This window comes from Lipophrys pholis (genome assembly GCF_963383615.2).
Source record: "Lipophrys pholis genome assembly, chromosome: 17".
In the NCBI taxonomy this organism is placed as follows: Eukaryota; Metazoa; Chordata; class Actinopteri; order Blenniiformes; family Blenniidae; genus Lipophrys; species Lipophrys pholis.
The window spans coordinates 15852485-15880216 of record NC_137643.1 but is presented as its reverse complement, the minus strand read 5'-3'; the positions used below and the strand labels follow the sequence as shown (position 1 = coordinate 15880216).

General features: G+C 41.3%; 1 protein-coding gene across 1 annotated transcript in view; it reads left to right on the top strand.

Moving 5' to 3' along the window:
- Nucleotides 1–27732, top strand: part of csmd2 (CUB and Sushi multiple domains 2) — a gene marked incomplete at both ends in the record, with an annotated part of 237338 nt that overhangs the window by 169459 nt on the left and 40147 nt on the right. Inside the window, 15 exon segments of the mRNA XM_080484336.1 lie at nucleotides 894–1032; nucleotides 1227–1414; nucleotides 4585–4779; nucleotides 5525–5641; nucleotides 7579–7692; nucleotides 12571–12666; nucleotides 13524–13727; nucleotides 14410–14534; nucleotides 17196–17292; nucleotides 18154–18258; nucleotides 18342–18460; nucleotides 19885–19954; nucleotides 22958–23074; nucleotides 23381–23590; nucleotides 25151–25339. Of these exon segments, the coding sequence (XP_080340462.1) occupies nucleotides 894–1032; nucleotides 1227–1414; nucleotides 4585–4779; nucleotides 5525–5641; nucleotides 7579–7692; nucleotides 12571–12666; nucleotides 13524–13727; nucleotides 14410–14534; nucleotides 17196–17292; nucleotides 18154–18258; nucleotides 18342–18460; nucleotides 19885–19954; nucleotides 22958–23074; nucleotides 23381–23590; nucleotides 25151–25339 (2085 nt within the window).

Genomic DNA, 27732 nt, shown 5'->3' with positions numbered 1-27732 from the left:
TATGTGTGACACCCCTGTTTTATAAGCTGGTGAAATTCTTTGCTCATAAAATTATTAACTTCTAAAGAAACAGTCACTATTCTACAACACACAGTGTTTACCAAGAAACGATTTATTTTGGGCCTTCAGCCTACAATTATGTGCTCAATTTATTTATTCTTTTTTTTTTTTTTTAAATAATGAAAATATGTCCTCTCCTTAATGTTTCCTCTCTTTGCTCATTTCAAACAATTTATTGCGTTCCCCTGTTTTTAATGTGTTTGTAAATGAAATGTAATTCCCACCATGTCTTTTTTAAAGTGCCATTTCGAATAATGTGAAACATCATTTTACTGTTGCTTCAATGCTTCATGCCATTTTGACACATTTCATTGTAAAGCATTGTTCTTCAAAGGTGCTTCACAAAGAGTCACATATTGATAGAACTTCTATCACGTGCAAGATTCTTAACTAAGATTTGCTTCAACTTTTGACACCAGAAAAATAAACACTGTGCAGGTTTTGTTTTTTTTGTTTTTTTTCTTGGAGCATTACCCAGGAGCTCAACGTAGGAATCAATGGCTGTAGTTTACACGGAATAGCAGGACATGGAGACGCCACGCTGTGCCAAACGATACTGAATACCATCGCTATAGCAACCTTTGAGTCAGTGACCTCAGATGATGGTCATCGAGTTAATTAACAGCGTCCCAGCTTCCTGTGCCGTTTACAAAATCCTCATTTCAAACAGATCTCAATGTATTGAACTGCTGTTTCATGTTTATACCCATTCAATACTGTTATGAAACACATGTGGGATTTATATCAGCGGCAAGCTAAATGTGTTTGATTTACACCAAAGTATGTACTGTGTGTGTGTGTTTTTCTTTTCTTTTTCCAATCTTTTTTCTTAGCTCCTTGTGGTGGGAACCTGACGGGTCCTAGTGGCCTCATTCTATCTCCTGACTATCCTGAACCGTACCCTCATGGAAGGGAGTGCGACTGGACAGTTACAGTAACACAGGACTATGTCATCTCTCTGAGCTTCAACCAGTAAGCTTCATTCGCATAGGAAATGTGTCCTGACACATCTCGTACATCTACATTGTTCATATTCTCTAATTAGCATGAGGATATCAGTGCATTCTTCATTGTTTTACCCTACAAAGTTAGAATAATCATTTGTTAGCTTTCTTGCAGGATATATTGGCAGCAAACATCATGACTGTTTAAATCCGTGTCGCCAGGTTCAGCTTGGAGCCCAGTTATGACTTCTTGCATATCTACGATGGTCCAGACTCCCTCAGCCCCTTGTTGGGAAGTTTTTACGGCACAGATGTTCCAGATCGAATCGAGAGCAGCTCCAATACGCTCTTCTTGGCTTTCCGTAGCGACGCCTCCCTCAGCAGCAATGGATTTGTGCTGCAGTACACAGGTGTGCACTCTCCCTTTTCAAAATGACAATATGGCTTATTGTGTGCTGGTGCAAACTCTGATTTTATTCTCTGTGCTTCTTGAGTTCTCCTAATGAGATTTTTGAAATTTTTTGCGTCTTATGACTCTGAACAAAATAACTCTTCAATAAGATGTGTGACTTTATCCCCTAAACAATTGATGCTTTAAAATTCTTCCTCTGGCAGGGTGAGAATAGATTTATCCTCTGCTGCTTATCGACCTTGCAGATTGTTTCCTTTTTAACTTTCTCTTGTGTCTGGTCCAAAGCGAGTGAGATTAGTGGTGTGAAAAATGCGCCGGTGAAAGAATGGGTTGTCTGTGCTGCAGCATCCTGATCACCACCCTCCCATTTGTGTCGTGGTCTGCCTGGGTGTTGTTATTGATGTGCACCTCCCCTAGTAGCCCAATAACACAAAGAATTATGAAAATAAAAAGCTGACAGCGTGCATGCTTAAGCTCTTTTTGATCAGTCCAGCTGCACGAAAGGCTTCTGATGAATTGGCGCAAACGGCACTCTGTTTTTCTCTCGTCTTAAGCTTGGCTGACCGCAGCAAATAGTTTTTTGGGGGGACCCAAATTTCATTTGCTCACATTAGACACTGGATACTGCGCACATGGCGCAGAGGGATCACTGATGTCCAGTTCTTTTGAAGACGGACCAACATGTAAATGTTTCCCACACGTACGTTTCCCCCTCGTGAGGAAACACCGCTGTATGTTAAAGCCCTTTAACAAATACACATTGAGCTCTAAATTAGATGGAGCTTCTTTAAGAGCTTCGCTTGAGAAAACAGTATTAAATTGTCCAAAATGTTCAAGTCTCAATTAGATCTGTTTAAGGTAGAAGACATATAAGCAATTCTAGATCGACTGTGGGCTGGCTTTTTCTTGGCTGGTTTTCAGGTGAGTTTTCATCTGCATGAGCGTGTCAGCTGTTATCAGAACGCTTCCCGTTAATGCAAACTGTACATAAGCGTTGTGAAACACGTTACAGAGCCTGAGCCTTAACTCACTCACAGCAATATTCACTGGAGTGAGTGATACAGTGCGTGATATTGTATGGCCAATCTGGTAGAGCAGATGGACCCAGTGTGTGGCTCAGAAAAACTCCCTCACCCCACTTCCAATTCTCCACACTAATGAACCATAACCAAATAACACATAAATTATCTCCTCGGTTTCAGACAAACAACATGGCACTAAAGCATGTTTGGCTGCGAGTTTAGCCCTATTTGGTGAGGAAGAGGCGAGTTGACGAGCTGGCCCAGCCAGTATTTGGTCAGCTCGCCACTGAAAATTGCATTACAAGATCTGCCCGAGGTGCTGTCAGCCCTTTTTACCAAGCAGTTTTCATGTCTTTCTCCGTCCATGGCCATGTTTGATTGGGCTCTCTGGGGAAATATACGGGCTAAACCCTCCCCATGCTTGAGCCACATTTGAATAACACTCACAGACACAGACAAGGGCATTTATACGCAAAAAACACGCACATACAAGCACCCTCATCCTCGCAACTGTCTTTTCCGATACCTGCACCGAGTCCGGCGCTCATTTTCACTTCACATCGCATCACCTAAGCCCCTTTGTGTATTTCTCAAAATAGATGATGCCTCTCTTACATTTTCCTTCACACCTACAAAGCTCCTGGAGCGAGGGCTGTTAAATCGGTCATCTTCACTGCCACTGCCGACCTTCTTTCAACAAGCTTGCGCCCAGGTCCAGTGCATACGCAATGTATGCTGCGTCTATCACGCCTACACTTTCCGTTTTCAGGTGTGCTGGTTTAATTGGGGAAGCATCGGGGGAAGGTTCAGCTCATAAAAGGGCTCAGCTTGTCTAAAACAGGTGTGGTGACTGACAGGCAGAACCCTTCGCCCTTGTTAAGTCCTGAAATGCAGCCTCCTGTTTGCTCAGCAAGTCCCCCTGGTTTCATCATCCAAATCTGGCTTAAAATCCATCTGCTGAATAATAAATTGAACTTAGTTATTGTTCGAAAAAAAAAAAAAATTAAGTCAAGGCAGTTTAAAAAGAATTTCCAAGAAATGTTAACTTTTTAATACTGGTTCTTTTCAGTGAAGCAAGATGCCAAACAAACACATCAAAGGAATGTGAACTTTCCGGGACCTTCACAATCTCACCTCTGAGTCACATTATAATATGGCTTTTGTAAATACCTTTGGAACGAAGGAAAGCATATTTCTCTTTGATGGCGTCTCAGTGAACCTTTACAGATAAATGCTCTAGCTGTATGAGTGTTGTTAAAAATGTCTCATGTTTTAGGTTTGGCATTGTCAAGGCAGTTCCGTTTTTTTTTGTTTGTTTTTACTACAGGCACTGAATTATCAGCAAAAAATTTTCTGACAAGAGATAACATTTGACTCACCTTCCCTTTTGTGTGTTAAGTCATCAAATATTGAAGTTTTGCTGTACGTGTACAGTGGACTGTGTTTAAGATTGAGCTAAATTGCTTTGGGCAGTTTCCCTATGTTTACTTTAGCGGCGAGGGTGTGAAGTGTGCCAAATTGACAGGCCTCGTCTCACATGCACATTTTCCTCCTAAGAACGGTGCGATGGTAAATTGAGCGGGACATCTTTCTTAAGACCTCAGGAGTGGTGATTGATATGTGGCTGGATTCAGAGTGTTGGTGAGTGAGGGGTTGGCAGGGTGTGTGTGTGTGCGTGTGTGTGTGCGTGTGTGTGTGCGTGTGTGCCTGTTTCCCAAAGAAAGCTTGCGTATGTGCATTGTCTGCTCTAGTTGACTGCACAGTGAAGTGTTGTTCGAGAGGCGGTTGTGTGTAGTCAGCAGACCTTGGGCCAGAGCCACGCCACTCTCAATCAGCTGGCTGTCTGTCTCCACAGCCATACATACCCCAGCAGCCACAGATGAGAGGCCACCGTCAAGGGCTGGAGAGAAAAGTGGCAGCCGACGAGATATATATACCGAGAGACGAAAGCTCAGACTTGCAGGAAATGTGGAAAAGAGTAAATGGAGCCACAGAAAAAGAAAGTTAGGAATCAAAGTATATCAGTAAGCCCAGGCAGAAAACAATTTCTGCTCCGGAGTCGCCGCTGCTGCAAACTCCTTTTATTGAATAACGTCACTTGCCGCCTTCTGTCACTGATTTTCCACTGTGTTACCTCTCTCCGCAGAGAACCCCCGGGAGTCCTGCTTCGAGCCGGGCTCGGTGCGCAACGGGACGCGGGTGGGCACCGATCTCAAGCTGGGCTCCACTGTCACCTACCACTGCGACAGCGGCTACACGCTGGAGGGAGACCCAACGCTCACATGCATCATGGGGGGAGACGGCAAGCCGAGCTGGAACAAGCCCAAACCCATCTGCATTGGTAAACACTGACATCTGGAGTCGGTTGTTAGAACAAAAACAACATCGGCGCTTGTAGATTTATGTAAACATGCGTGTATATTATGTTGCTTCCACACACAGTCATGTCCTGCAGGTATATGCAAGGAGCTGTGTGGGCTTTGCAAATATTAATAGATGCAAGAATCCATCTTAAATTTAATCTGCAATTTGAAGAGCGAACTGCTTAGTTTGCATATCGTCTCTTCACACTTGTAGCTGAACCAATAACCCCCTCTCACTGTTCTCTGATATTCCTTTGACACACGCTGCGCCTGTAACCCTGGAAAGCTGGTAACAGATCTCACAACTTCGCAGAACCGGGCTCTCACAGCAGGTTTCATCGGTTCACTGTCAGGTGGAAGATGTGTTCTACCACACACACTCACACCAGCAAACACACACCCTCGCGTACGTGGATTTCTCAGATACAAGCATAGCTTTTTAAAAGGCTTTAGCCAGGAGAGACGGTTCAGCCTTCACAGCGGCCAGGCTAACCCAACACGATAGTTGGAAAACATTGCAATTTCACTGTGGCAAACACTGGGGACATCTCCCACCTTCAGCCCAATCAGACACGAAAAGTAATTTGGGAGTGAAGAAACACAGAGGATTGAAAAGCAAGAAGTGGGCTAGGAATGTAGTCTCCCACTATTGGCTGTACTCCTTGCCCTTTGCGTCCTCTTTATGGGTGTCCCTTCATGTCTCATCACCGTCTTTCTCTGCAGCTCCATGTGGCGGGCAGTACTCTGGGTTAGACGGAGTTGTCCTGTCTCCTGGATACCCTGGAAACTACAGCAGTACACGGACCTGTTTGTACTCTGTAGTTGTACCCAAAGATTACGGTAAGCGGTTACTGGGATAACATTTTAAAACTGGGCCGCACCATTAAAATCATAGCATCATAACCTATGTCTAAAAACAGAGAAAATGCATTGCATAGCAATAATGTTTACAGTTAATATATTATTCTCCAAATATTGCCCAGAAATGAATGTGGAATATAAAATCCTACAACATTTCCACATTATTTTTGTTTGGTGCTTTTCAGGACACAGTATTCTCTTTAGCATGGTCTGGCTTTGTTACATCTGCCTTTCAAAATTCAGTGTCTGTGTAGCTTGACCTCTCCTCCTATCATTTGGTGGTCCAGACCCCATGTTTGACACCCTAATATTAAAATTCTACTCTTCCCACTTCTGAAAATAATACAATTAGGTTATTTTGCTGATTGACTGAATATAATTTGTCGTATAAAAGCAACTTTGTGTTAAAGCTGTCAAAGCTCCCGAAGTTATTGTCTTTTTTTAATTGCAGATGAGGTTATTTAGTGATTTTTCAGAGGTTCACTTGAATGCATTTTTCATGTCTTTTTTTTTTTTTTTTTTTTTTTTTTTTTATGCACATAGTAAAATTGCACAGTGATTGATAGTCCTCATATCAGTCTGTCCGCTATACATATTTTCGCATTACTTTCCCAGAGCAATTTAATCTCAATATTACACACTAGGCATCCAATATTTCTATCAGACTCGCGCACACAAGCCGAGAAGTAATTGGTGTCTAGCACATCCGGAGTTCTTGGAGTTTCACTACTTTTTGACATTTCCATCTTAAAGGTCACAGTTTGCTTCCAATATGTGATCTGATACTGTAGGAGCGGCAAATTATTCAGAAAGCAAAACAATGTGGGAGTGTGACATGATTCAGACACAGAAATTCACAGGCACACATGTTTCACTTACTTTCTGTCTTGTCTGCATCTGCATTTATCTCCTGCTTCATTTTCCTCTCCCTCTGGCTCTTTCAGTGAATTATGAGCAGCGAGTTTCTCTCGGGGAAAGCTCAAATCCTATCATTGTTCAATTACACCAAAAAGCAGCGCCGGGCATGTTTGACTTTGGGGTACTTCACCCCAGTCTTTCTCAATGTTGAGGTCATGACGCCTGTAAAGAGGTCCAAGTGATGTTCCAAAAGGACTTAGCACAAATCCCTCTTCAACCCTGTTGGCAGTGTATTTTACTCAAAGGACTCGAAGTATGACAAGAAATTGAAATAATTAGAGTCTACATTAGCATTTTCCTGGAAAATGACACAGCCTTAGGCATCTCACTTTGCCTCTCTACTTGCCGTTTCTCATTAGACTGATGCAGAAGACCTAATGATAGGCTATTTCCTCCAGTGCAGAGGACAGGGCGGGTGTCACTGCAACCAAGAATATGTCCAAATAAAGATGAGCGGCTCGGTACAGATGCAGAGTCAAGTTGACCAAGTGTAACTCAGGCCATGAGGCCATGCCTTCACACCTAATGGAAAGCACTTGCCTTCTGTCCACCCTGCCCTTCCCCTGTCTCCGCAGCCTTTTCATTTGACCTCTAATATTTTTCACGAGCAAGCTCGACATAGATTGAATGTGAAAGGGTTCAATGTGTTTCCGCCATAGTAGGAGAAATGGATTGGTCGAAAGGATGAAAGCTCCATACAGGAGCTTTAGCTGTGCATTGTACAACAGATTGGCTGTCATTGCCAAGCCTTTCATCTACTGACAAGCCATCAAGCCCAGGCAGCATTGCTGATCTCGCTTGTAATATCAGTTTTGGGTTGTGTTGTCATAACTGGTGGTATTATCCGCCCTGCTTTAAAGAACACAGTTTGATTGAAATTGCCGTTGATGATATTCTTTTGAATGCTTACAGCCATTTTCCGTGTGGCTGTTGCTGTCACTATTTTTAGCTAATTTCAGGTCTTTGATCAAATTTTTTTTCCCCTAAATCTTTTTCAGTGGTCTTCAGTCAATTCGCCTTCTTCCAGACGGCTCTGAATGACATTGTGGAGGTTTATGATGGAGCAACACAACACTCCAGAGTCCTCAGCTCACTGTCTGGAGCACACACAGGTATTTCAACACAAACACACTCATCCAAATATCCATAAATATGCATAACCTTGCAAAGCTGCTGATGATAGTTTTGAGGCAGGTATCAAACCTCAGAGAATTTAAGAAAGAGCTTTTCACTGAGAACTGTGATCTGGCATGACATTGATCGATCTACCAACCTATTTACCTACCGAACTACCCACCTACCAACCAACCAACCAACTCACATTAGTTTCAAAATAAATTCAACAAAAAGTTAATAAATCTGATATTTGCACTTGAGAAGCCCTTGAGCCAGCATGAAGAATTAAGAGGAAAGGAAATAGTAGGATTTGAAGGCAAATATATCATAATGAAACATGAATGAATGAAATAAATCTATAAATAAATATGAAAAGTGTCAACACCACTAATCAAATATAAGAAAAAAGAAATGTGTAGTGTAAACCAGTCTCTGCAAAAATCACTAAAACCAGAGTTAATCAAATAAGTAAACACAAATCAAAAGCCTGATTTCAAAAGGTATGTCTGAAGTTTATTTTTGAGCACGTTGACATTACAGGCTGCCCACAGATCGACGTGGGCCGCAGTAATAAAATGATGTCTCATCCTGGGCTTTTGTTCCAACTATAAAGATGACTAACAGGCCTCTACCTGAATACCTGAGAGCTCCAGAATGCTCCATGTTTTATAAAAGCATGTTTGAAGAATAGTTTTGGACCAAGGCCATTGACATATTTTTAAACTAATAGAGGAATCTTCAAATCAATTCAGAGATCTTGACCCTTAATAGAGCAATCTTTGAATTACCCAGGAATATCAAAGTGTAACCCTGAACAAAATCAGAGACATTGCAGCATCTCTAGCTAAAAAGGCAATTAATTGAACCAAATGCTACCACATGTCAATTGTCCTTATGATTGGTTTGAAAAGTAACTTTCACTCTTTCTGGTTCTGCGAGGATTCATGTACACCTGCCTGGTTTCTTTTATATGTTTTCACACCAACTTATGTCATATAACCTAATGCGATTTGACTACCGGATCTCCCAGGTATTATGTCTGACATGCTAGGACTAAATGAATTGTTGTTTTGGCCTTTTCTCCTTCATAAGCATCCACTTAAACTCGGAGACAAATTGCTGACACAAGCAGAGCTGCCAGAGCTGCAGGTGGGCTTCAGTGAGCTGTGACACAATCCAATAGTGACAACAACTACTTAAAGAGTCACGGGGATGACAAAGCAGCAGACAGACTGGAGGAGCATGTACCTCCATTTAAATTGGTATTACCTAAACGCTCCTGCCAAAAGTCGAGATATCGGCACATGGAGTTTCATAGACAAGCAACCGCATTCATCAGCATAAAGTCATTTATCCATGCGGCACTCTCAACTCCCTACTTCTGAAATCACTGAAACAGCTGGATGGGCCCTGTGCGCGCATGGATCCTCTTTTTATTTTTTATGACACAACAGGCAGTAATTATCTCAAATAAGCTCAGAAAAGATGGCCTCTTACTGTCACAAATTGCTGGAATGATTTTGCTTTTTTTTTGTGTAGATAATCAATGCTATGTCACAACAACATACATGGTGCGTTTGAATGAAATGAGATGATGTAGAATGGCGAGGAAAAGTATGCAAACAATGTTTAGACTAACGTTGATTTAGGTTGGTTAACTGATTTTCTTGCTGATTTCAATCCTACACTGCTTGAACACTTTAATAGTTTATATCAAAGCAATGACCAAATTGTGCTTTATATGAACATTGGACTACTTTTAAATTCATATATGCACACACCTATATGAATAGGTGTGTGCAGACGTACAGAAGATATATATACACATATAGAAAATGTTAATGGAAAAGAAGGGAAGCAAGCAGGAAGTAAAAATCTGGATTCATAATGTATGTTGTGTTATTTTGAGTGGTGAATTTAATATCTACTAGGGAGGAAAAAGCTTGTTTAGGTTAGGTTCAACCTTTGAGCGAAAAGGTGTGAGAGTTTCGGCCTGCCTCGGCCCCGTGGCTCGACAAAAGCAAAATGATTACTTTGGTTTGTGTCCAGAGCCACCCGAGAAAACCCCGTTTACAGCTCTATAAGCAGGACGTTATATTAGCTGCGGACTCCTGGTTGCAGGTTCACAGAGCTGTCTAACCAGGCATGGCAGAGTGTAGCTGACACTGGGACAGAGATTTCTTTTTAGCCAACAAAGTGCCTAACTAGTGCATAACTAGCAGGAATTCGGCTCAACCAGATTCTTCTACCAAATCGTACTAATCCACATTTAAAGAACATTATATGATTGTGTTGTTATATTTGCAAAAATTCTCCATTGTGGGTTTAATGAAATCTATCATTGTCTCATTTTGACAAGAATATGGCCCATCCTGTCTAAATTACTGTCATCATGTACAGTAAATCTACTCTCAGGTAATAAGTGTTTTACTTACTGGCAGGATATTATTTGCCATGCATGGTAAATCACAGTTGTCAACACAAAACGCAGTTTGCTGTGATTATGCTGACCTTGAAAAGAACATCACATTAAGCCCGTCTCAGGAAGGAAGCATTTGACGGTATGTTTTTTATTACTGTCATGTCTAGTGAGGCAAATCACGCTTTCTGAGAAGAAAACGCAATGAATGTGAATTATTAGAGGCAGTGGTGACAAACTGGATGGAATAAGTAAGGCAGGGGAAAGTAGGTGAACGATAAAACGTGGGAATTAGAAGAGAGACAGCATGCAGACGGGAAGAACATTATTACAGAATCCCAAAATCTTGGAGGGTTATCTAAATGCTAATTTCTTAACTGATTTGAGAAAAAGGGGCGAAGAAAGCAATTGTCACTCTTGTGACCATCATTTTAAGTGTGACCTGGGAGTCCATTAAAGTTTGACCACTTTTATTGCTCCTATACATTTGCTACTTTATTTTTTTTTTTCCACCACTGACATGCTGTACATGTATCCATAAAGCATAAAATTAACTTCTTGTCCCGCGCCGGGTGGGTCAACTCCTTTTAACTCGAAACCTGTTGCAGTCGTCATTTAACAGCTGGGGCATTAAACTTTGACATTGTTCCCCTCGACTGCTGCAACCGAAACCAACTACCTCCGTTGAAATTTAACCGCCGACCTCCAGCCGAACACTAATCCGTCCTTGTGAGTCCCCGGTGTGCCGGCATAGAAGATCATTTTAAGGGCAAAGTAGTTTGGAGCTGGAAAGTGGCCAAAGACTTGATAAGTTGCATGCTGACACATGTTTGATCTATCTGGATGAAAGCCTGCCCTGCACTGCAAATTATGAAACACTGTCACCATGGAAGCACACAGCTAGTGCTTCCTTTAATAAACTACCCAGCAGGCCTTTGGGGGCCCCGACAGTGGAACTCGAACAATCGTGACGACAACGCATAAGAAAAATTGCGCTATTGGACGCCGTGCATTTAAAGGTGCAGAAATCCTCCTTCAGAATGAGAAGGGGTAAAAATAAAAGCTAGATAGGCAGGGAAGTCTAACAAACACTCACACACAGATGTTGCCTCTGGGGTTAAGCACGTCTGCCTCCCACGACAGTGTGACAGCAAGCAGACACAGAGTAATGAGACTCACTGTGGAGAGTCAGTCAGCAGCACACTGAGGGAAAAAAAAAAAAAAGAGGCAGAGACAAAGATGCACACACATTGTATCATGTTCTGTGTCAGTCAACAAATGTTCCACCACAGTGGAGATATCATGGGGGTTGTCCTTGGGTGTAATTACAGAATGAGCTGATGAGGAAAGTAGGAGACTGGCTAAGTTATTTCAGCGATAGTGCACAGCGTCTTCTCAACTTGGAACAAAGCCCAAGCGGCATCTTTAAACCAAAATGTTTTAAAACCTTTGAGTTACAAGGAAGCTTGGTCACCTTTGGTCCTGGAATTTTGACGGCTGGCCCGAGAGTCCTGCGTCTCACAGTATCCTGCAAGAGTTTGATTGTAGTCGGCCTTATACAGCACGCAAGGAATCCGCTTCTCTATTTCTCACACAGCGGTTGTTGGTGTGGGAGGCGTGGTCTCTGCAGCTGGTTTGTATGGCATTTGCAAATCTTGCGGCATGATTTTAAACCAGCTGCGGATTCTCCAGCAAGTTAATTGGAGGACTGTTGTGAGCTGCAATTTGCAATGAGAGTTAAAAAGTGAAGCTGGGAAAGGGCACGTAAATTAACCTGACATTGTAAATACTTCAAAACAAACTTGTGGGGGGGAAAAAAACAAAAAAAAAACAAGATATGACAGAGTGAGACTTGCATGCTGATGGGAAGCAGTTTGGAAGCTCTCAGGACAGCGATCGGTCCAGGCAGACTGTAGTCTGAGGCTCAGCTGTGCCCGCAACATGATGCTCTCAATGACAATAATCACATCATACCTGATGCAAACAGTTGTAAATCCCACAAGCCCTGAAGATAAACACGAGGCTAAAATATTGGACTAATCTAGATAACTGAAAGGCATCACAGATGATGGTAATCCTAAGAGTGCATTAGGTTCTGCTGTGGAAGTATGACGTCAACAAGCACATTTCTGTCGGATCGGGTTCACGCCTATTTTGCGCTTACCTGCATTGCAGTGCATGAACAGCACTTCTAAATATATCCATATTCCCAAATTTGCAAAGTGTCCACTTTCATCCAATCGGCTCTTGATGTTCGAGAGGTAGTTCCAGAGATGCACATTAAAGAAAGAAGTAATATGCTAGTTAACGCCGTGGGTGATTAGATGGCAATTAGGTACAGAGAAACATCTGTACGTACCCACACAGAAATAAACCGAAGGCGCAACTTGGCTGAAAACATTTCAAACTGCGTCTCTAACTGGTTTATCTGTGTTTTTAACTGCCTCCTTCTCAGGCGAGTCCTTGCCATTAGCAACCTCCAACCAAATCCTGATCCGCTTTACCTCCAAAGGCCAATCCAGCTCCAAAGGATTCCATCTGGTCTACCAAGGTGAGTGTGACACACACACACACACACACACACACACACACACACACACACACACACACACACACACACACACACACACACACACACACACACACACACACACACACACACACACACACACGCCTACTTTCTTTTGGAATCCCTCAGTTCGAACACCCCCAGTCTCCCTTCATAGTAGATGACTTGCTGAGTGATTACACAGGGATTCACCTTCAGCCGCGGTTTTAGCAGTGCGTGCGTGTGTGTGTTGTGCTCTCATGAAAAGGTTGCGTTCAAGCTCTCCTGTTCTCCTGCTACCCTATGAGGAACTTTTACTATGAATTGTTACTTTCCTCGAACAATGCACTGTATCAGTGATGACATTTGCTTCATATATATATATATATATATATATATATATATATATATATATATATTATTGGAAGTAAACTGAAGGACTTCTAAGGTGTAACTTTTTAAGCACTTTGGCACACATAGTGTCTTTACTCAACTGATCAAGTGGCATGATTCACCGAGGGAAAGTAATTCGTTGTGAGTTCTTTATGTATGCAGAAAAACTTTCAGAGGTCAAAAACTTTCCTTTTCTTTTTTTTTTTTTTTTCTTTTTTTTAAGCGATTGGAGCAATGTACACAAGGCAGTAAGTAATATAATTGATTTAAGACAAAAAAATATCCCAAACAAAACTAGTCTTCTGGGGCAGCGATTCCCAACCAGGGAATGGCAACTATCTCACCATAAAAGAGCACGTCAATTGGTGGTTTCCCTGGAAATCGACAGATTATTGACCCACCATCATGCGGTGATCACCGGTATTAAGCTCCCCCCTCTCTCTCTCTCTCTCTCTCTCTCTCCACAGCTGTCCCACGGACCAGTGCCACCCAGTGCAGCTCGGTCCCTGAGCCCCGCAATGGCCGCCGAATGGGCAGCAACTTTGCAGTGGGTGCAGTGATCCGCTTCGAGTGCAGCCCAGGTTACGTCCTCGAGGGGCCAAGTGCCATCGAATGTTTAACAGTTCCCAATGCCCTGGCACAGTGGAACAGCTCCATACCCAGCTGTATAGGTAAGACGTGAGAAGGTCTTACACACTGCTTAGAAGCTTTTTCTTATCTGTTGTTCGCTTTCTTGGTTTTTATTAGTTTGTGGTTTCACTCGTATTCCTTCCAAGCCTGCCTCTGTTGCTCCCCCACTTGAATCCTTGAGTGTCAAACTCTTGTCTTGACACAGATGTGGGCTGTCAGCCGTCGCCGGCAGCGATACAGTGAGATTCAGCCATGCACTACCGCAGGTGGCTGGAACTGCTCAGGGTTGCAAATACACACACACACAGACACACAGCCATAGAGATTTCAACATGTATATACAAAGACATATTCTGTCACACACGGTATGCAGCTGAAGCAGATGCTCCTCTGCTTGTCACCAGATGTGAACCGCACACGACAAGCTGGGAAAAGAATATGTGAAGTCTGGGAATGTTCTCCTCATTTTGGCTGCTGTAATGTTTGTTTGTGTACTCGCATGGCCAGGTGGACTGTGTTGGGTGTGTTTTTTTTCCTTCAGGTCTTGATTTGATTTTCTTGAATCTGAAAATTTGATCACGAGGAAACAAAATGGAAAGACACTTAGCATCCTTGAAACTCCGATCTATATGTCTGGTGCTTTCTGTACTTTTGTGAACATGAACACGCTCATTCATGTCAGCCTTTTTTTTTATTTTATTTTTTATTTTTTTTATTCCACAGTACCGTGTGGAGGTAATCTGACACATCGGACTGGCACCATCCTATCTCCTGGCTTTCCCGAGCCTTACCTTAATAGCCTCAACTGTGTGTGGAAGATCACCGTTCCTGAGGGATCAGGAATCCAGGTTGGTGGAACAGTTGCTGCTTTCAACATGTCGGCTGGATGTCTGATGTGTAAAATCAAAGGCAGGTTCAAGAAAAAGAACATTCTGTTCTCAGTTTCACTACAACCAGGTAAAGAATAATTTTGTCCCACATATGTAAAGACACTGTATTAACTTGTGTTTCTTGGTTTAAAAACTCCTTATACTCCTTGTTAGATATTTTAATTAACGGTAGATAGAAAATGGGGCCGTTTTCCAACATTGTACCTCCTATTATTCTGATTCTAGTGTTGCTATGATGTTTTCATCTTTTCCTGCTTTGCTATTGGTTCTTAGTAGCCGTTCTTCTTAGCACCAATCACACTGCCTCTGTAAAACCTTCTTATTGTAAGACACAAGACCGCATAAGACCAGCTTTTTGGCCCTTTCAGCTCCTCTTACATGCTTAACAGGAGAGAATAAGAGCTGATTGAAGACATTTATGTCACTGTTGTTTATTTTTTTTTTCTAATAATCTGTCTTATTATTCTGATCGTTGCTCTTCAAGGCTGTGCTGTAATATTCCCCTTCATGTAAAACTGATTAGACTCTATAGCCTTTTTGGCTCTTCGTGTTTTGATAATAAGCTTTGTGTTGTGAGTTTTCAGTTTAATTAATAGAGCTACCTTGTACTATATCAAGCTATCATGTTTATACTTCGCTCAGTACAGGGGGAGCAGCTAAGTGATTTTCTGTTGACTTTACAGAAGCTCAGAATTTAATTTCCCAGATTTCCGTAAAGGAAACTTAAGATTTTACAGCCCTAAATCAATTTATATATAATTGCCTTTTCAATTACTTTACTTGTCTTTCTTGGAAGTGAATTTCTTTTGCATACTCTTGTCCGCTGATGCATGTGTTATGAAACTTCACGGAGCATTGTTGGGGTCCCTGCGGATGTTGCCTGACAGAAAGTTTTTAGGCTTATGCTTCAGCCTCCCTGGTTAATGACTTCAGTGGCGTCCCTCAGCTATTAGCTCCCCCACCTCAGCTGACTGTCCTTGCAGGTCAAATACACAGGATGGCCCACAGGCACACTTAGCATGCTGCACATAACACTAACAGTGCAATAGCTGGCGGGCGGACTAGACCTCGAGCCGACTGTATGTAATTCTCCTGGAAATCAGACGGCATCACCCTCAGCGGTATATAATTCTAACGGTGACAGTTTATGTCCTTTGGATCACAGTTGTAAGCTCGTGTTGACAACGCCACTGAGTCACTGCCAGTGTTAACGGAACGCAGAGTGTGCACTACAGAGATTTTCCTGCTGCGTGTCTAAAAGTGTACAATCACCCCCATCACTTCTTCTCACTTGCTTTCACACCGTCATCTTGTTTCTCTGGTCTCTCTTGCACGCTCACCGTTGCGCCCCTATACCAGCAACCAGGAACACATTAGATTGGAGTGTCACGATCTAGGAGAGAACTTAAAGGAGCGAGGTGCCTCGCCGGCACATTTGCCGCGGCCCTCTAATGAAAGATCAATCTGTGATCTGCCTCGTCTCCCCAGGAGCCCAGTGCACCAGAGCCCCTACAGCCCCTTTAATTGGCTCATATCCGATCTATAACCATCAGAGGCGGAGGAGAGGGCAGAGGAATGAATGCGAGAGGGAACTGTGAAGAAGGTGCAGCTAGAGAATGGGGGGAAAAAAAATGGAGGACACAGAATGTTGCATGATTGAATAGATTTCAGACAAAGACTATTTTCGAGAAATGTCAAGTGGATGATGCCATGCAATTCAGAAATACTCTGGCAATGTCACTTTCTTTATATTTTTTTTGTTTGGTCAGAATTAAACAGCAAATCTGTGACGTGACCAACTGTATTGATATGAACGACTATTTATGTATTTTAAAGGTTATGTTTTCCTTTTTTCCCCAGAGTCTCCTGTTAAAAGTAGGAAAATTCAATCCAACTGTTTTAGTCTGTTACAAAAGAGGAATAGGTATATAGCTACTTAAACAATAAAATAATGCATTGAGTATATTTTTATGAAAATAAAGTCAAAATTTAGACTTTAAAATCCAAATACTGACTTTCACAATTTAAATAAAAATGATTACACTTTTTTAAGGTGGCCATGATCCTCTTCCATAGTCCCCAAAGGTGTCATCATTTTTTAAAACATGAAATATGATACTCATCAGTAGACCAGTATATTCCTAGTGAACTTTTGAAAACAAGTAATACATGTATTTAAAGTCATATTAAATTGTGTTTATTTAATGTACTTTTGCACTCTTTAAATCTCCGCTTATATAAACGTCTTATCTTTTTTCAGAGGTAAAACTCATTTGATATATGTATTTTGGATTATGTGTTTTTGTTTTGCACACAAGAGCCTTTGTTTTCGGAAAACAAAAGTATCAGTGCCTGCCACATGTAAGCTGAGATCATTCAGCAGCCAAAGCACCATGCCTTGTAGTCTTTCACTGTTCCATTTACTGATAAATCTTTTTAATGTCCTCTCCAACTCATTAATCGCATTAAAAGCACATTTTGATTTGCTGCCGACCAGGTTTTCTTGACCCTACCGCCAATGACTGGTTTTCTATACTCGGTCCTCCTTTTCGTAGGTTTCTTTGTTCTTTTCATTAACTGTGTTCTCCTGCCCCGCCCACTGTTGCCGCCCCGTCTCAGATCCAGGTAATCAGCTTTGTCACCGAGCAGAACTGGGACTCACTGGAGGTATTCGATGGAGGAGACAACACAGACACCATGCTTGGCAGCTTCTCAGGTATTGCTGGATACCGGTTGTGTGAGTGCGTGTGCGTGTGCGTGCACGTGTGTGTGCGCGCCTTCTACTTTCGTGCATCTTGGATGTGAAACGGTTCATTCAGACATGTGCGCCTGCCAAAAGCCAGCACATCAGTCTTAACGACTTTCACAGAGCAGAAACTACGACTTGGAACGCATATGGTTTTTGTTAACCGAACAATTAAAGTCCTAAAAATAGGTGATTAATTTGGCTCCGTTTGTGTTGTAACTTTGCTAGATTAAATTCAGTATACACAGAAGCACCTGGCCACAGTTGTTGGAAAAGTCTCATGTGATCCTCCCTAGGCAGGATCTTATTATATTTGCACAAAGGTTTTGTTTTTCTTTTCAGTGCAGTTGTTTGTGTGTGTTTGTGCTTGGTACGAGACAGGTAAATGTTAGACGTGCCCTGAAGTAAAGACATGAAAGAGAAATGTCAGACTCATGAATCTGAGCTCTAAGAACAAACAAACAAACCAAAAAATGTTGTTGGTCACATCTAAAAAAAAAAAAAAAAAAAAAAAGCCTACCTGTTTATGCTGTTTTTGTAACTTATTTTTCGATTTTATTCAGCTTTTCATCACTATAACACATATCTAAACGCTCATCCATCACACAACTGCTTTCCGAATATTGTAATGCATCTATATATCATCGGTTGACATTCTCCACCCTTCACAAACACTCTGAGACACACACACACACACGCACAGACTGAAGTCAGCGGATGGTAAAAAGAAGCGGTTCTTAAGTGATTTGCCGTTGGCTTATGCAGTTAGTTCTGGTCGGCCTATCGAGGAGATACCATTGCTAAACTCCATTGTTAATCTTTTCCCCAAAGGCACAACAGTCCCAGCTCTGCTCAACAGCACCTCCAACCAGCTCTACCTCCACTTTTTCTCAGATATTAGCGTGTCAGCTGCCGGGTTCAGACTGGAGTATAAAAGTAAGTGAGAAATTTGTCTCCCTCATGCCTCCAATCAGACACAAGTTCAGGTTTTAGGATTTCCTCTGTTCTTTTTTTCGTAGCCGTCTCTCTCACTAGCTGTCCAGAACCTGTTGTTCCTATGAACGGTATCAAGGTCGGGGAGCGACTTCAGATGAATAATGTGGTGTCTTTCCACTGTGAACCTGGATACACACTGCAGGTAACATACCCTTCAGATATGTTCAGCCTTAAATGACAATAAGAAACTGCATGAATATTTTAGTGTTGCACTGTAAGCCGCTGCCTTCGTTCAGGGATCTGTGCCAGGCTACATGATAAAGCCAAATGTCAGGGAACAGAAACTGAGATTGACTACATGGACTGCATCATGTTGACATTTTACTGCACTTGAGGTTTGTTTGAAAAGGATCTGGTTTATTTATTATGATGATGTGATGTATGGTCTAAATCTTTAATACAAAAGCATAGGTATTGTGGGATTTGTGCAAGGTTGAGCTTGTCTTTCTTCAGCTAAATATATCAAGAATGCATAGCCTTCAGAAATCAAAATAGGTATTCCAGAGGATAGCCTACGGATTTGTTGCTGGTGAATGCTCATCATACGATAAAAGTACCACCCAGAGCATTTTACAACCGGCTCTCACTTGAGGTTCTCAAACTGTGAAAGACAAGGACAAAAAAAAAACATGAAAACTTTCAATGACTTCTTTAGATACTCCCCAATCAATGACACAAATATTCCACTGAGATTTCTTGAAAATCAACACAAGTTAAAGTTGGCACTTGTGGTTGTTTACGAACCGCGCCGTGCATATCCTTGAGATCTTACAATCTGAGCATATCTCTTATCTCATAAAACATTCACATAGCATGTTTTTTTCTTCATCTTGAATTGTTAAAATCATGTTTACCCGTTAGTAGTAGCCTTTCTCTGCCTTTTCCAGCATATTGCTGCGCAGAAGGTATAAGTAGAATGAATAAAGAGGACATAAGGAGGCATTCAAACCATGGTTGCTTACTGGGGCAAGTGTGGGGAATTATACCACCCTATTATATGGTTCGGAGGGTCCAAGCCCCTTTCAGCACACTAGTGCCAGCCAGTGATGATTACCTGAAGAGGTCTCGCAAGGGAACACGCGGATTGCGACACTCACTTATGGTAATCAGAGAACCGCAGTTATGCAAATATCCTGACATTATTTGACTCCGACTGTGACTATAGGCACATCTCCCGAAAGGTCACCTGCATCAGCGCTCGTAGATTTTTCATAAATGCTGATGGTGAGTGTTTAAAAACTGAACTGATAAAGAGGCGAGCTCAGTTAGGCATTGCAACAGTGTCTGTAATCCCTCCCCCTCTTTTCTTTTTTTTTTTTTGGTCTCTGTGTGATCATTCTAATCTGTCTCTGAAGCCGCCTCTCTGTTGTCCTCTGTCACTTCAGATGGATTTAGTCATTTAGTCTCCACATGAAGTCATGTGGAGACAGGCAGCAGGTTCAAATAATTGGAGCAACAGATGAGTGACAGTTAGGAAAACAAGCTAATTCATCTTTGCTGTTCTTTCGGGGTCTTTTGTCTTTGTGTTTTTGTGCACACACGTCGGGGCTTGGCTGCGCCTTGCAGGGGAACTCGCACATCACCTGCATGCCGGGAACCGTCAGAAGATGGAACTACCCTCCTCCTCTCTGCATAGGTAAAAATAACTTTCTTTTCTACTTGATGTGCTCTCCATGGCCGGCCCTCTCTCTTTGCCTTTTACATCTCTTCTGAGTCTTTTCAGATTTTTGGGAATCTTTGCTTCACATCTATTCCGGATCTTACATATAGAATCTCTCCAGCCACCATCATGGCAGTGATTACTACAGATATTATATCGACAGGAATGTAGGAGATAAAGATATAATCATCATTTCATTGCTGTTTCTTCAACTGCAGCTACAATCGTATTGATTGGGGTGTCAAACATATTTTAGTTCGGATGCCAAATACAGCCAAATATCATGAATGGGCCTGACCGGTAAAATAGTGCCATAAGAACGTTTGAATTTAAATGTGAATTTTTTTGTATACATGATACAAATTTTCATATTTTCACAAAAAGCAAGTAATTACTCCCAGAAATCTCTACTAGTTCAACAAAAAGCCAATTTTAGTGATACTTTTTGGTACAAAATACAGTGAAATGTCCCAAAAAATATATTATGTTGCATTGTGCATGTTTTTACGAACTCACCCTGACATCATGGCTTTGAGCAATGAGGTACTAATCTTTCATAGCAGCAGCATCGACATCTCAGCTCTGTACTACAAAAATAGATTTTCCCTTATCGAGATAACTTCAAGGATTAACCCTGGGTTTTCCGTACTACAACACTTACTCACTTCTCACTGGGATAAATCACCCCGGCAAATTACGCTGAATGTCTATCCTACTCCCGAGCAGGTTATAAGCGGTCAGCGCTCCGCCTCCTGACCAATCAGATCTCTTGGAAAATGACCTACCCATTTCTTAAATGATGGTGATTCAGCGCTGAGCTGAAGAGGAGATGAGAAATTAATTTAGGGCAATCTTTTTGACAGAATAAAATAAATCCTGGTCACTGAGCCTTTGAAGGATGTTTTTGTTCTTGACTTGTTCCAAGTCTGTTTAGCTCCACAAGGGTTGATCTGTAATAATGAGGTTAATGATCACACCTGACAGAACTGCAGAATCATGAATTTCCTGTTTTGGCCCACGGGCCTTATGTTTGACACCCCTGACATAGTTGATCTTGCTGGAGTCTATTGGATTATAAAAGAATTGCACGTGAATGCACCATCTCAATGCATTAGATTCGTTCCCCCTTTTTCTCGAAGCGTTACTCCGTGAGAATGCATAGGCAAACAAGTTGCACTCATTGGAACAACCTACTATTGCCTAATTAGTTCCATCTCACACCCTGATTGGTTGAAGTCAGTGGAAGATTCATCGCGTTTACAGGCATCAGCAGTTTCCTGATTACCTTCAGGCTTTTTCTGCGACAACAGAATAACATTTAACCCTTCACTCAGTCGTTACAGAGCACAATGGTGTAGCACCCCGTGCTTTGTCTCTCCACTGACTTATATAGACTATTTGTCTCATTTATATCTTAATCTTCTTCCCCATGTTTGCTCTTTTTTTCCCTTTGCCCTCCCGTTTTTTCAGCTAAGTCAGCTAATTCTTTACCATTAGTTGCAACGTCCTTTCATCTTTCTAATTCTTGTCTCAGGATCTCACGCTCTTTTCATCTTTTTTTTTTGATCCCATCAACCTTTTTCAGTCAGTATTTCCATTCCTTTTTCAATTTTTTTTATTTTTTTCATTCCGCCTCTTTTTTCTAGCGCCTTTGAGTTTTAGGCTTGGATTTCACACAAATGCATTTATCTATCAGTGGTTCAACATGAAAGGAAAAGGGTGAAGAGCAGCACCTTGATGTCATGTACCTTGAATAATATATATGTGATATAAGTAGGAAGCGGAGAGCTTCAAAGTTACTTAATGGTGAGATAAAATGACCTATTTGATGAGACGCTTCATCTCAATATATTTAAACTGCTGATTTTCACATTATTGATATTTGATTTTTATCACGTCAGGTCCTTCTTAATATCTGTGAAAAGAAATTTCTTATGTCCTAGTTTGAATATAATTTTGAAATGTTCTTGTGCAGCGTCTGATTGACCAAACAGGACAAATTAATGTTTTGGTTTCAAAAAGTATCAAACTTCTGAATGAGCTTCGGTATTTAAGTTAACAAATGCAAATTGTTTCACCACCAGCTTTTTACTCTCCAAAATATTTCTGTGTCGTCCTCTATATAATGATCGTCGACTTACTTTTCACAGAAACACATGTGCACAGCGTGATCATCCATCTCGTGTTTGCACTCCTCTACAGTTTTAAATATTTATCACGTGCTTTTAACTTCCCACCAATACAAGATGTCTCGATGTTAAATCTATACTGCCACGAATAACAAGGTGTATTCACTCGTGGTTACATATGAACTTCGTTCAAGAAAGACAAAAACTCCAGAATTTCCCCAGATTTAAACATGTTGTTGTCTTTGTAAAAACTCATAACAATAACGTACCATCATTACATATCCACCCTGCTACAGAAGACAAGTTCTGACAAGGTGCATTTTGATTTCTGATTTTGTCATCTGATCTCACTTCTGGAAGTTTCGTATAGGCGTCACAACAAAATAAGACCAGAAAACAAGTACGTATTTCACAGATTAACAGAACAAGAGCATGATGCTTTTGTTGTAATGTATTCAAAGACCATCTCAAAGAAGTGATGGAGACCCAAGATTCTGCAGAAATATCCACACCTGGCTTTCTTGTCCTGTTCAGGTCTGGAAAAGTTGACTCAAAATACATTTCAGTTGTATTAAAACTGGTTAAATTGTGGGGTGTGTTTCAACTCGGCTTACACAGTTCAGCAAGTTTGACTGTGACACCTAAACAAACCCAAAAGTGTATCTCACACAGGCGGATGGTTTGACCTTAAAAAGAAAGCACATGGAGATTCTCTCCCTCGGACTCATGCTGCCGCACCATAACAGGCTCAGCGTTTAGTATGTATAGAATCAAAGAATTGATTTGAACTCGATCCGTAACGGCTTGTTGTGGGGGAATTCAGCGTTTGCTCTGTTTTGCGCTCTGCCAGCTCAATGTGGAGGAATCCGTGAGGAGATGGAGGGCATGATTCTCAGTCCCGGTTTCCCTGGTAACTACCCTAGCAACGGCGACTGCACCTGGAGAATCTACCTGCCAGTCGGTTACGGTGAGCAACATGAGAGGCTCTCACATCACATCACGCCGGTGTTTTCACACTGAAGAGGGTTTGATTACTCCAGATTGTGGACTGACAGTGTTTGTACCTGTCGATACAACAGTGAACTCTAACATTATGACCACTTGCTTGATAATAAGTTGGTCCCTCCATGGATTGGACATCCCACAGATGCTCGATTGGATTGATATTTATGGAATTCATGGCCTCATGGCAAATTATTGTGAATGAGAGACTCTAGAGATGAGTTGGAATGACATTTCTCTTCAAAATACAATGCCATTTCTTTGTCTTTAGGAGCCCACATACAGTTCCTGAACTTCTCCACCGAGGCCAACCACGATTTCCTCGAGATCCGCAACGGACCCCTCGAGACAAGCGCTGTGATTGGCCGATTCAGCGGTCAGGACGTCCCCTCCCAACTTCTCACCACCTCCCACGAGACGACCGTATACTTTCACAGTGACCACTCGCAGAACAAACCGGGTTTCCGGTTTGAATATCAGGGTAAGTATATGATCAGAAAAGAAAGTCGCAAGGATAAAATTATTACTTGTCGCAAAAAGCGATAGACTCAAATACTTTTACTAATAGGCATAATCGGACCAGACTAAATGTGCTAATTGCAGAGCTGAGCCAATATCGGTGTTATGAGTTACTTTCTCCTGATCTGGTCTAACTGGTAATTACTGCAGTGCGGGTGGTGCTTTTTCGCCGATATAGATCGTCTCTGCTGTCACTGAGATGTGGCTCAGCAGAAGTACATTGAATACAGTCATCAGAGCTAATATAATGCAAAGATAAATCAGAGCGATTTGTCATAATTACAAAATCGGTGTAAAAAGTCACAGATTAATTATATGTCATAAAAAAGTCACTCATCATTCAGTGCATTTGTGCTACTACAATGTTACTAATGTGCTATTAGTGTCACTCCTGTGTGAGGTGTATTCACATAAAGCCATAACATTCCTGAGTTAGCCTTAAAATGGGCTCCGTGGCACTCCAGATCTATAAATCCCCTCTATAAAAACAACGTGAAAAGTGTTGATCACTTAAAAGATTGCTTCACCATGTGCCAATAAAATGCCTCACTGCATGTCTGCATGCCTGCAAGCAATACATTTACAAATGCAACAGGCACACGAAGTTTGTATTTTGTTTTTCTTTTTTGATTCAACAAGCGAGGCAGCAAATCGAAAAGGTAACATTGTGCATTTACATAATTATGTGCAAATTAGCATATAAATCAAGCATTATATTTGCAAATACCCAACGTTCTGCAGTATTTGCATGAGTTATCTTCTACAAAGGGAAAGTTGTGATCCATAGAAATAAATTCCTTAAGTTATATTTATATCAAAGCTCTTCAAGGCTCGCTCTCTGCTTTGGTTCTGTATCCAAGAGTGGGATAAAAGTCAGAACTATTTACCCATACTACTTTTTACAACTGTGGCGTAGTTTTCGTGTGGTACGAATCAAACCTGCCTCTAGCGGCTTTAGTTTTTCTTTCCTCTCGAAACCTCTGAGAAGGCGGTGGCGGAGGTGGTTGAGTGGGAGGCTGAGCCCAAGGAACAACCGACACGCAATGAAGTGGAATTATGAATACAAACATGAAATGGAGGATTTTGCACTCCTGTTGTCTGGAACCAGAGTATTTGCATTTCAAATCCTTGAACTGACGGGTTGTGAATCTTTAAACATAACAATATAAAGCAGGGAGGTGGCCAGTCTTCACATTAAAGAATGGCAGATGTTTCCATTGCTTTGATACAATATTAGTCTTATTAACACACTCCATGCAAGGCAGCTGACCTCCACTGGGAGCACTTTAGGGTTTAGTGTTTTTACACACATAGACATGTCAAGTGCCAATTGAAGTGGCAACTGTTGGATTAGAAAATGATCCGCTCCTCCGACTGAAGCCCAGCTAAATCCAAATCACTGCAATCATCAATCGGACTTAAAAAAAAATATATTTGTTGATACGATCATGTTGAATCAGTTTTTAATTTTTTTTTTTTTAGTTGTTAGACCTGATAAATTAAACGTTTCTTTTCCCCTCAGCCTATGAACTACAGGAGTGTCCCGATCCGGAGCCCTTTCGCTACGGGGTGGTAGTCGGTGCTGGCTTCAACGTGGGCCAGTCCATCTCTTTCGAGTGTCTTCCCGGGTATCAGCTGATGGGACACTCCATCCTCACCTGTGAGCATGGCACCACCCGCAACTGGGACCACCCTTTCCCTCGCTGCGAAGGTGAGAGACAAAACACGTCCTGCGCATTTTAATACGCACGTATTAAATAGCCAAACTACAATAACAACATGGTAATTTCAGATATTGAGCTATTACATCATTATGGCAAAATGCAGCCATGGAGATAATGATTATCTATTGTGAATAATGTAATTAAGCTGAATTATTATCGCCTATTAATGAAGCAAAGTACTCCTCAATGAAAATCAATATGGTGCTAAAGAGGAGTGGAGTCAAATAAAAGATGAATAAAAGAGGGGCTGAGGTGAAAAGAAAAGTAATGGATGCTCTTTCTTTAGCCTCGTCCTTGACCCACATTCTCACGCTTCAGCTGTCGATTATTCAATAAGGCCGGCAAAATTACAGAGGGAGGTGATGGCCATGACACTGGAACTTTGAATGGGCGAGTGGGGAGATAAATGAGGGTGGGGGAAGGAGCAACGGAGTGGAGTGGACAGAGGTGTTTCTATCATTGCTTTTTTTTTTATTCTACTTGGGTCTTTGCGTATGTTATACACAGGGTTTAAAATGGAGGGAGTAGTTCTCTGACAACCATAATAAAATTCTACCTCTATGGAAATGACATGATGAAATTGTCACCATTCTTAATATTGAAATTATTCATATCTCCAGGTGGATTTTCCTCTCTATTGTTTTTGATATACTCACCAGTATAATGTAGTAGTTGCACATAATTTTGTGATGTTTGTTAAAATGCAATCATGCCTCTTTTCTGGCACATTTTGAGATTTTCAATAGAATATAAAAAAAAATGTGACGTCACAGATTTTAACACCCAAATTGAATCAATTGGATGGGATAGATCTTTATTAATGATTTTTAGGCAAGTTCTCTCCCAAAAAAATTAAGTATGCACATCAGATTAGGAAAGTTTTGTTTGTGAGAGGTTTTTTGTGGCGCTGATGCAAAAAGTCTTGTAACATTGGAAAGCTGGATTATTCCCCTTTCAAACAGAGCGACATTTCAAAGTAAGTTGCATTTGTGGGATGAACAGTAGAGCTCAGTATGTGGGTTGGGCCCAGGAATATGTCTTTTCTTCAGGTGTTCCGGTTTAGCCGATCAGACGCATTTGAAGTTATTTCACATGTATGGATGTGTGCGTGTGTGTTTGTCTCTGTGTTTGTCATGGACTTGTATCACGTCCAAGATAGTTAGATTTGATCAACTTCAGCACTTTGTGACACTAAGCTAGATAAAGCGATGTAAAATATACATGCCTGGACGTGAATGTTTCTCCACTTTCTTCATCATGTTATATTCACGGGATTTCTCTTATATTATACCTGAGATTACATGTATTTGTTGTAGTTTCCATTTAAAGTTGGCTAAATTGGCTTTTTTGCCACGTTAACCTGACGTGAGCAGGTAATCTAAAAAAAATAAGAAAAATTGTAAATATGTCTTTCTTAATGTGATAGATATAGCTGAAATCAAGTGGCTAAAATGACTCCGAGTTCAGCATCAGTTTTCCACTCACAGGGACAAAAAAAATTAGTAGAGCAATAGGAAACAGACTTATGTGGAAATCCATGCAGCGCTGCTTTTATTGGCACAGTTAATGTATTGAGCGTTGTTGCACATCCTCTCCAGCTAATACATAACCATGATGGTGTGCTACCAAATCATGCTTTAACAACTACACTTGACCTCGGAGCAGCGCAATCTGCTCTCCAACCTCTTTGTCACTCCAGTATTCGCATAGATTTCCTCTGCAAGATGAGAGACGCCAGGAGATTGATTTTTGTTACTTTGCCTGCGCTACTTGTCTTGGCATTAAAATCGCACCCCACTACATCTCTGCACTTGACCTTTGTTGTCTCATCTCCTCCCCACTCATCATGTTCTTTTCAAATTTTGGCCTTTTTTATATGATTGTGTATATAAGCATGTTTTCTGGGGAATAAATCCACTTTTCAGTTTAATAGTCTGCAGGAAAAAAGTAATATGCACTTTGAGAAGAAGTAAAGAAGTAAATTAACATTTTTATTTTCAGGTCTTGGAGAAAAACCCACCATATTTCCACATTTTATGACTAGTTCAATGCAACCAAGGCGTCTGTAGTGCTGCTCAGTGAAATGTTTCAATGTAACATACCAAAACTATTGCAATTCATTAAAGATGAAGAGATGTGGGCGATAAAGTTATGAAGTTTTATTATAGCTACCCTCATGAGGAACAATTAAATGGTCAATATTCTGCAGCAATGAAACCACTCCACTTCCCTGCTAGCTTTTTTTTTTTTAATTTTTAATTTTTTTAGTTTATTGAACAGTGCCTATGCTTTTTCCCTCTTCCATAACCCCTGAAACAAACACATACTCTTTCACATATAATGCTTAAGTAGCTTGCCAGTGCATCAGCCAGAGGTGCAG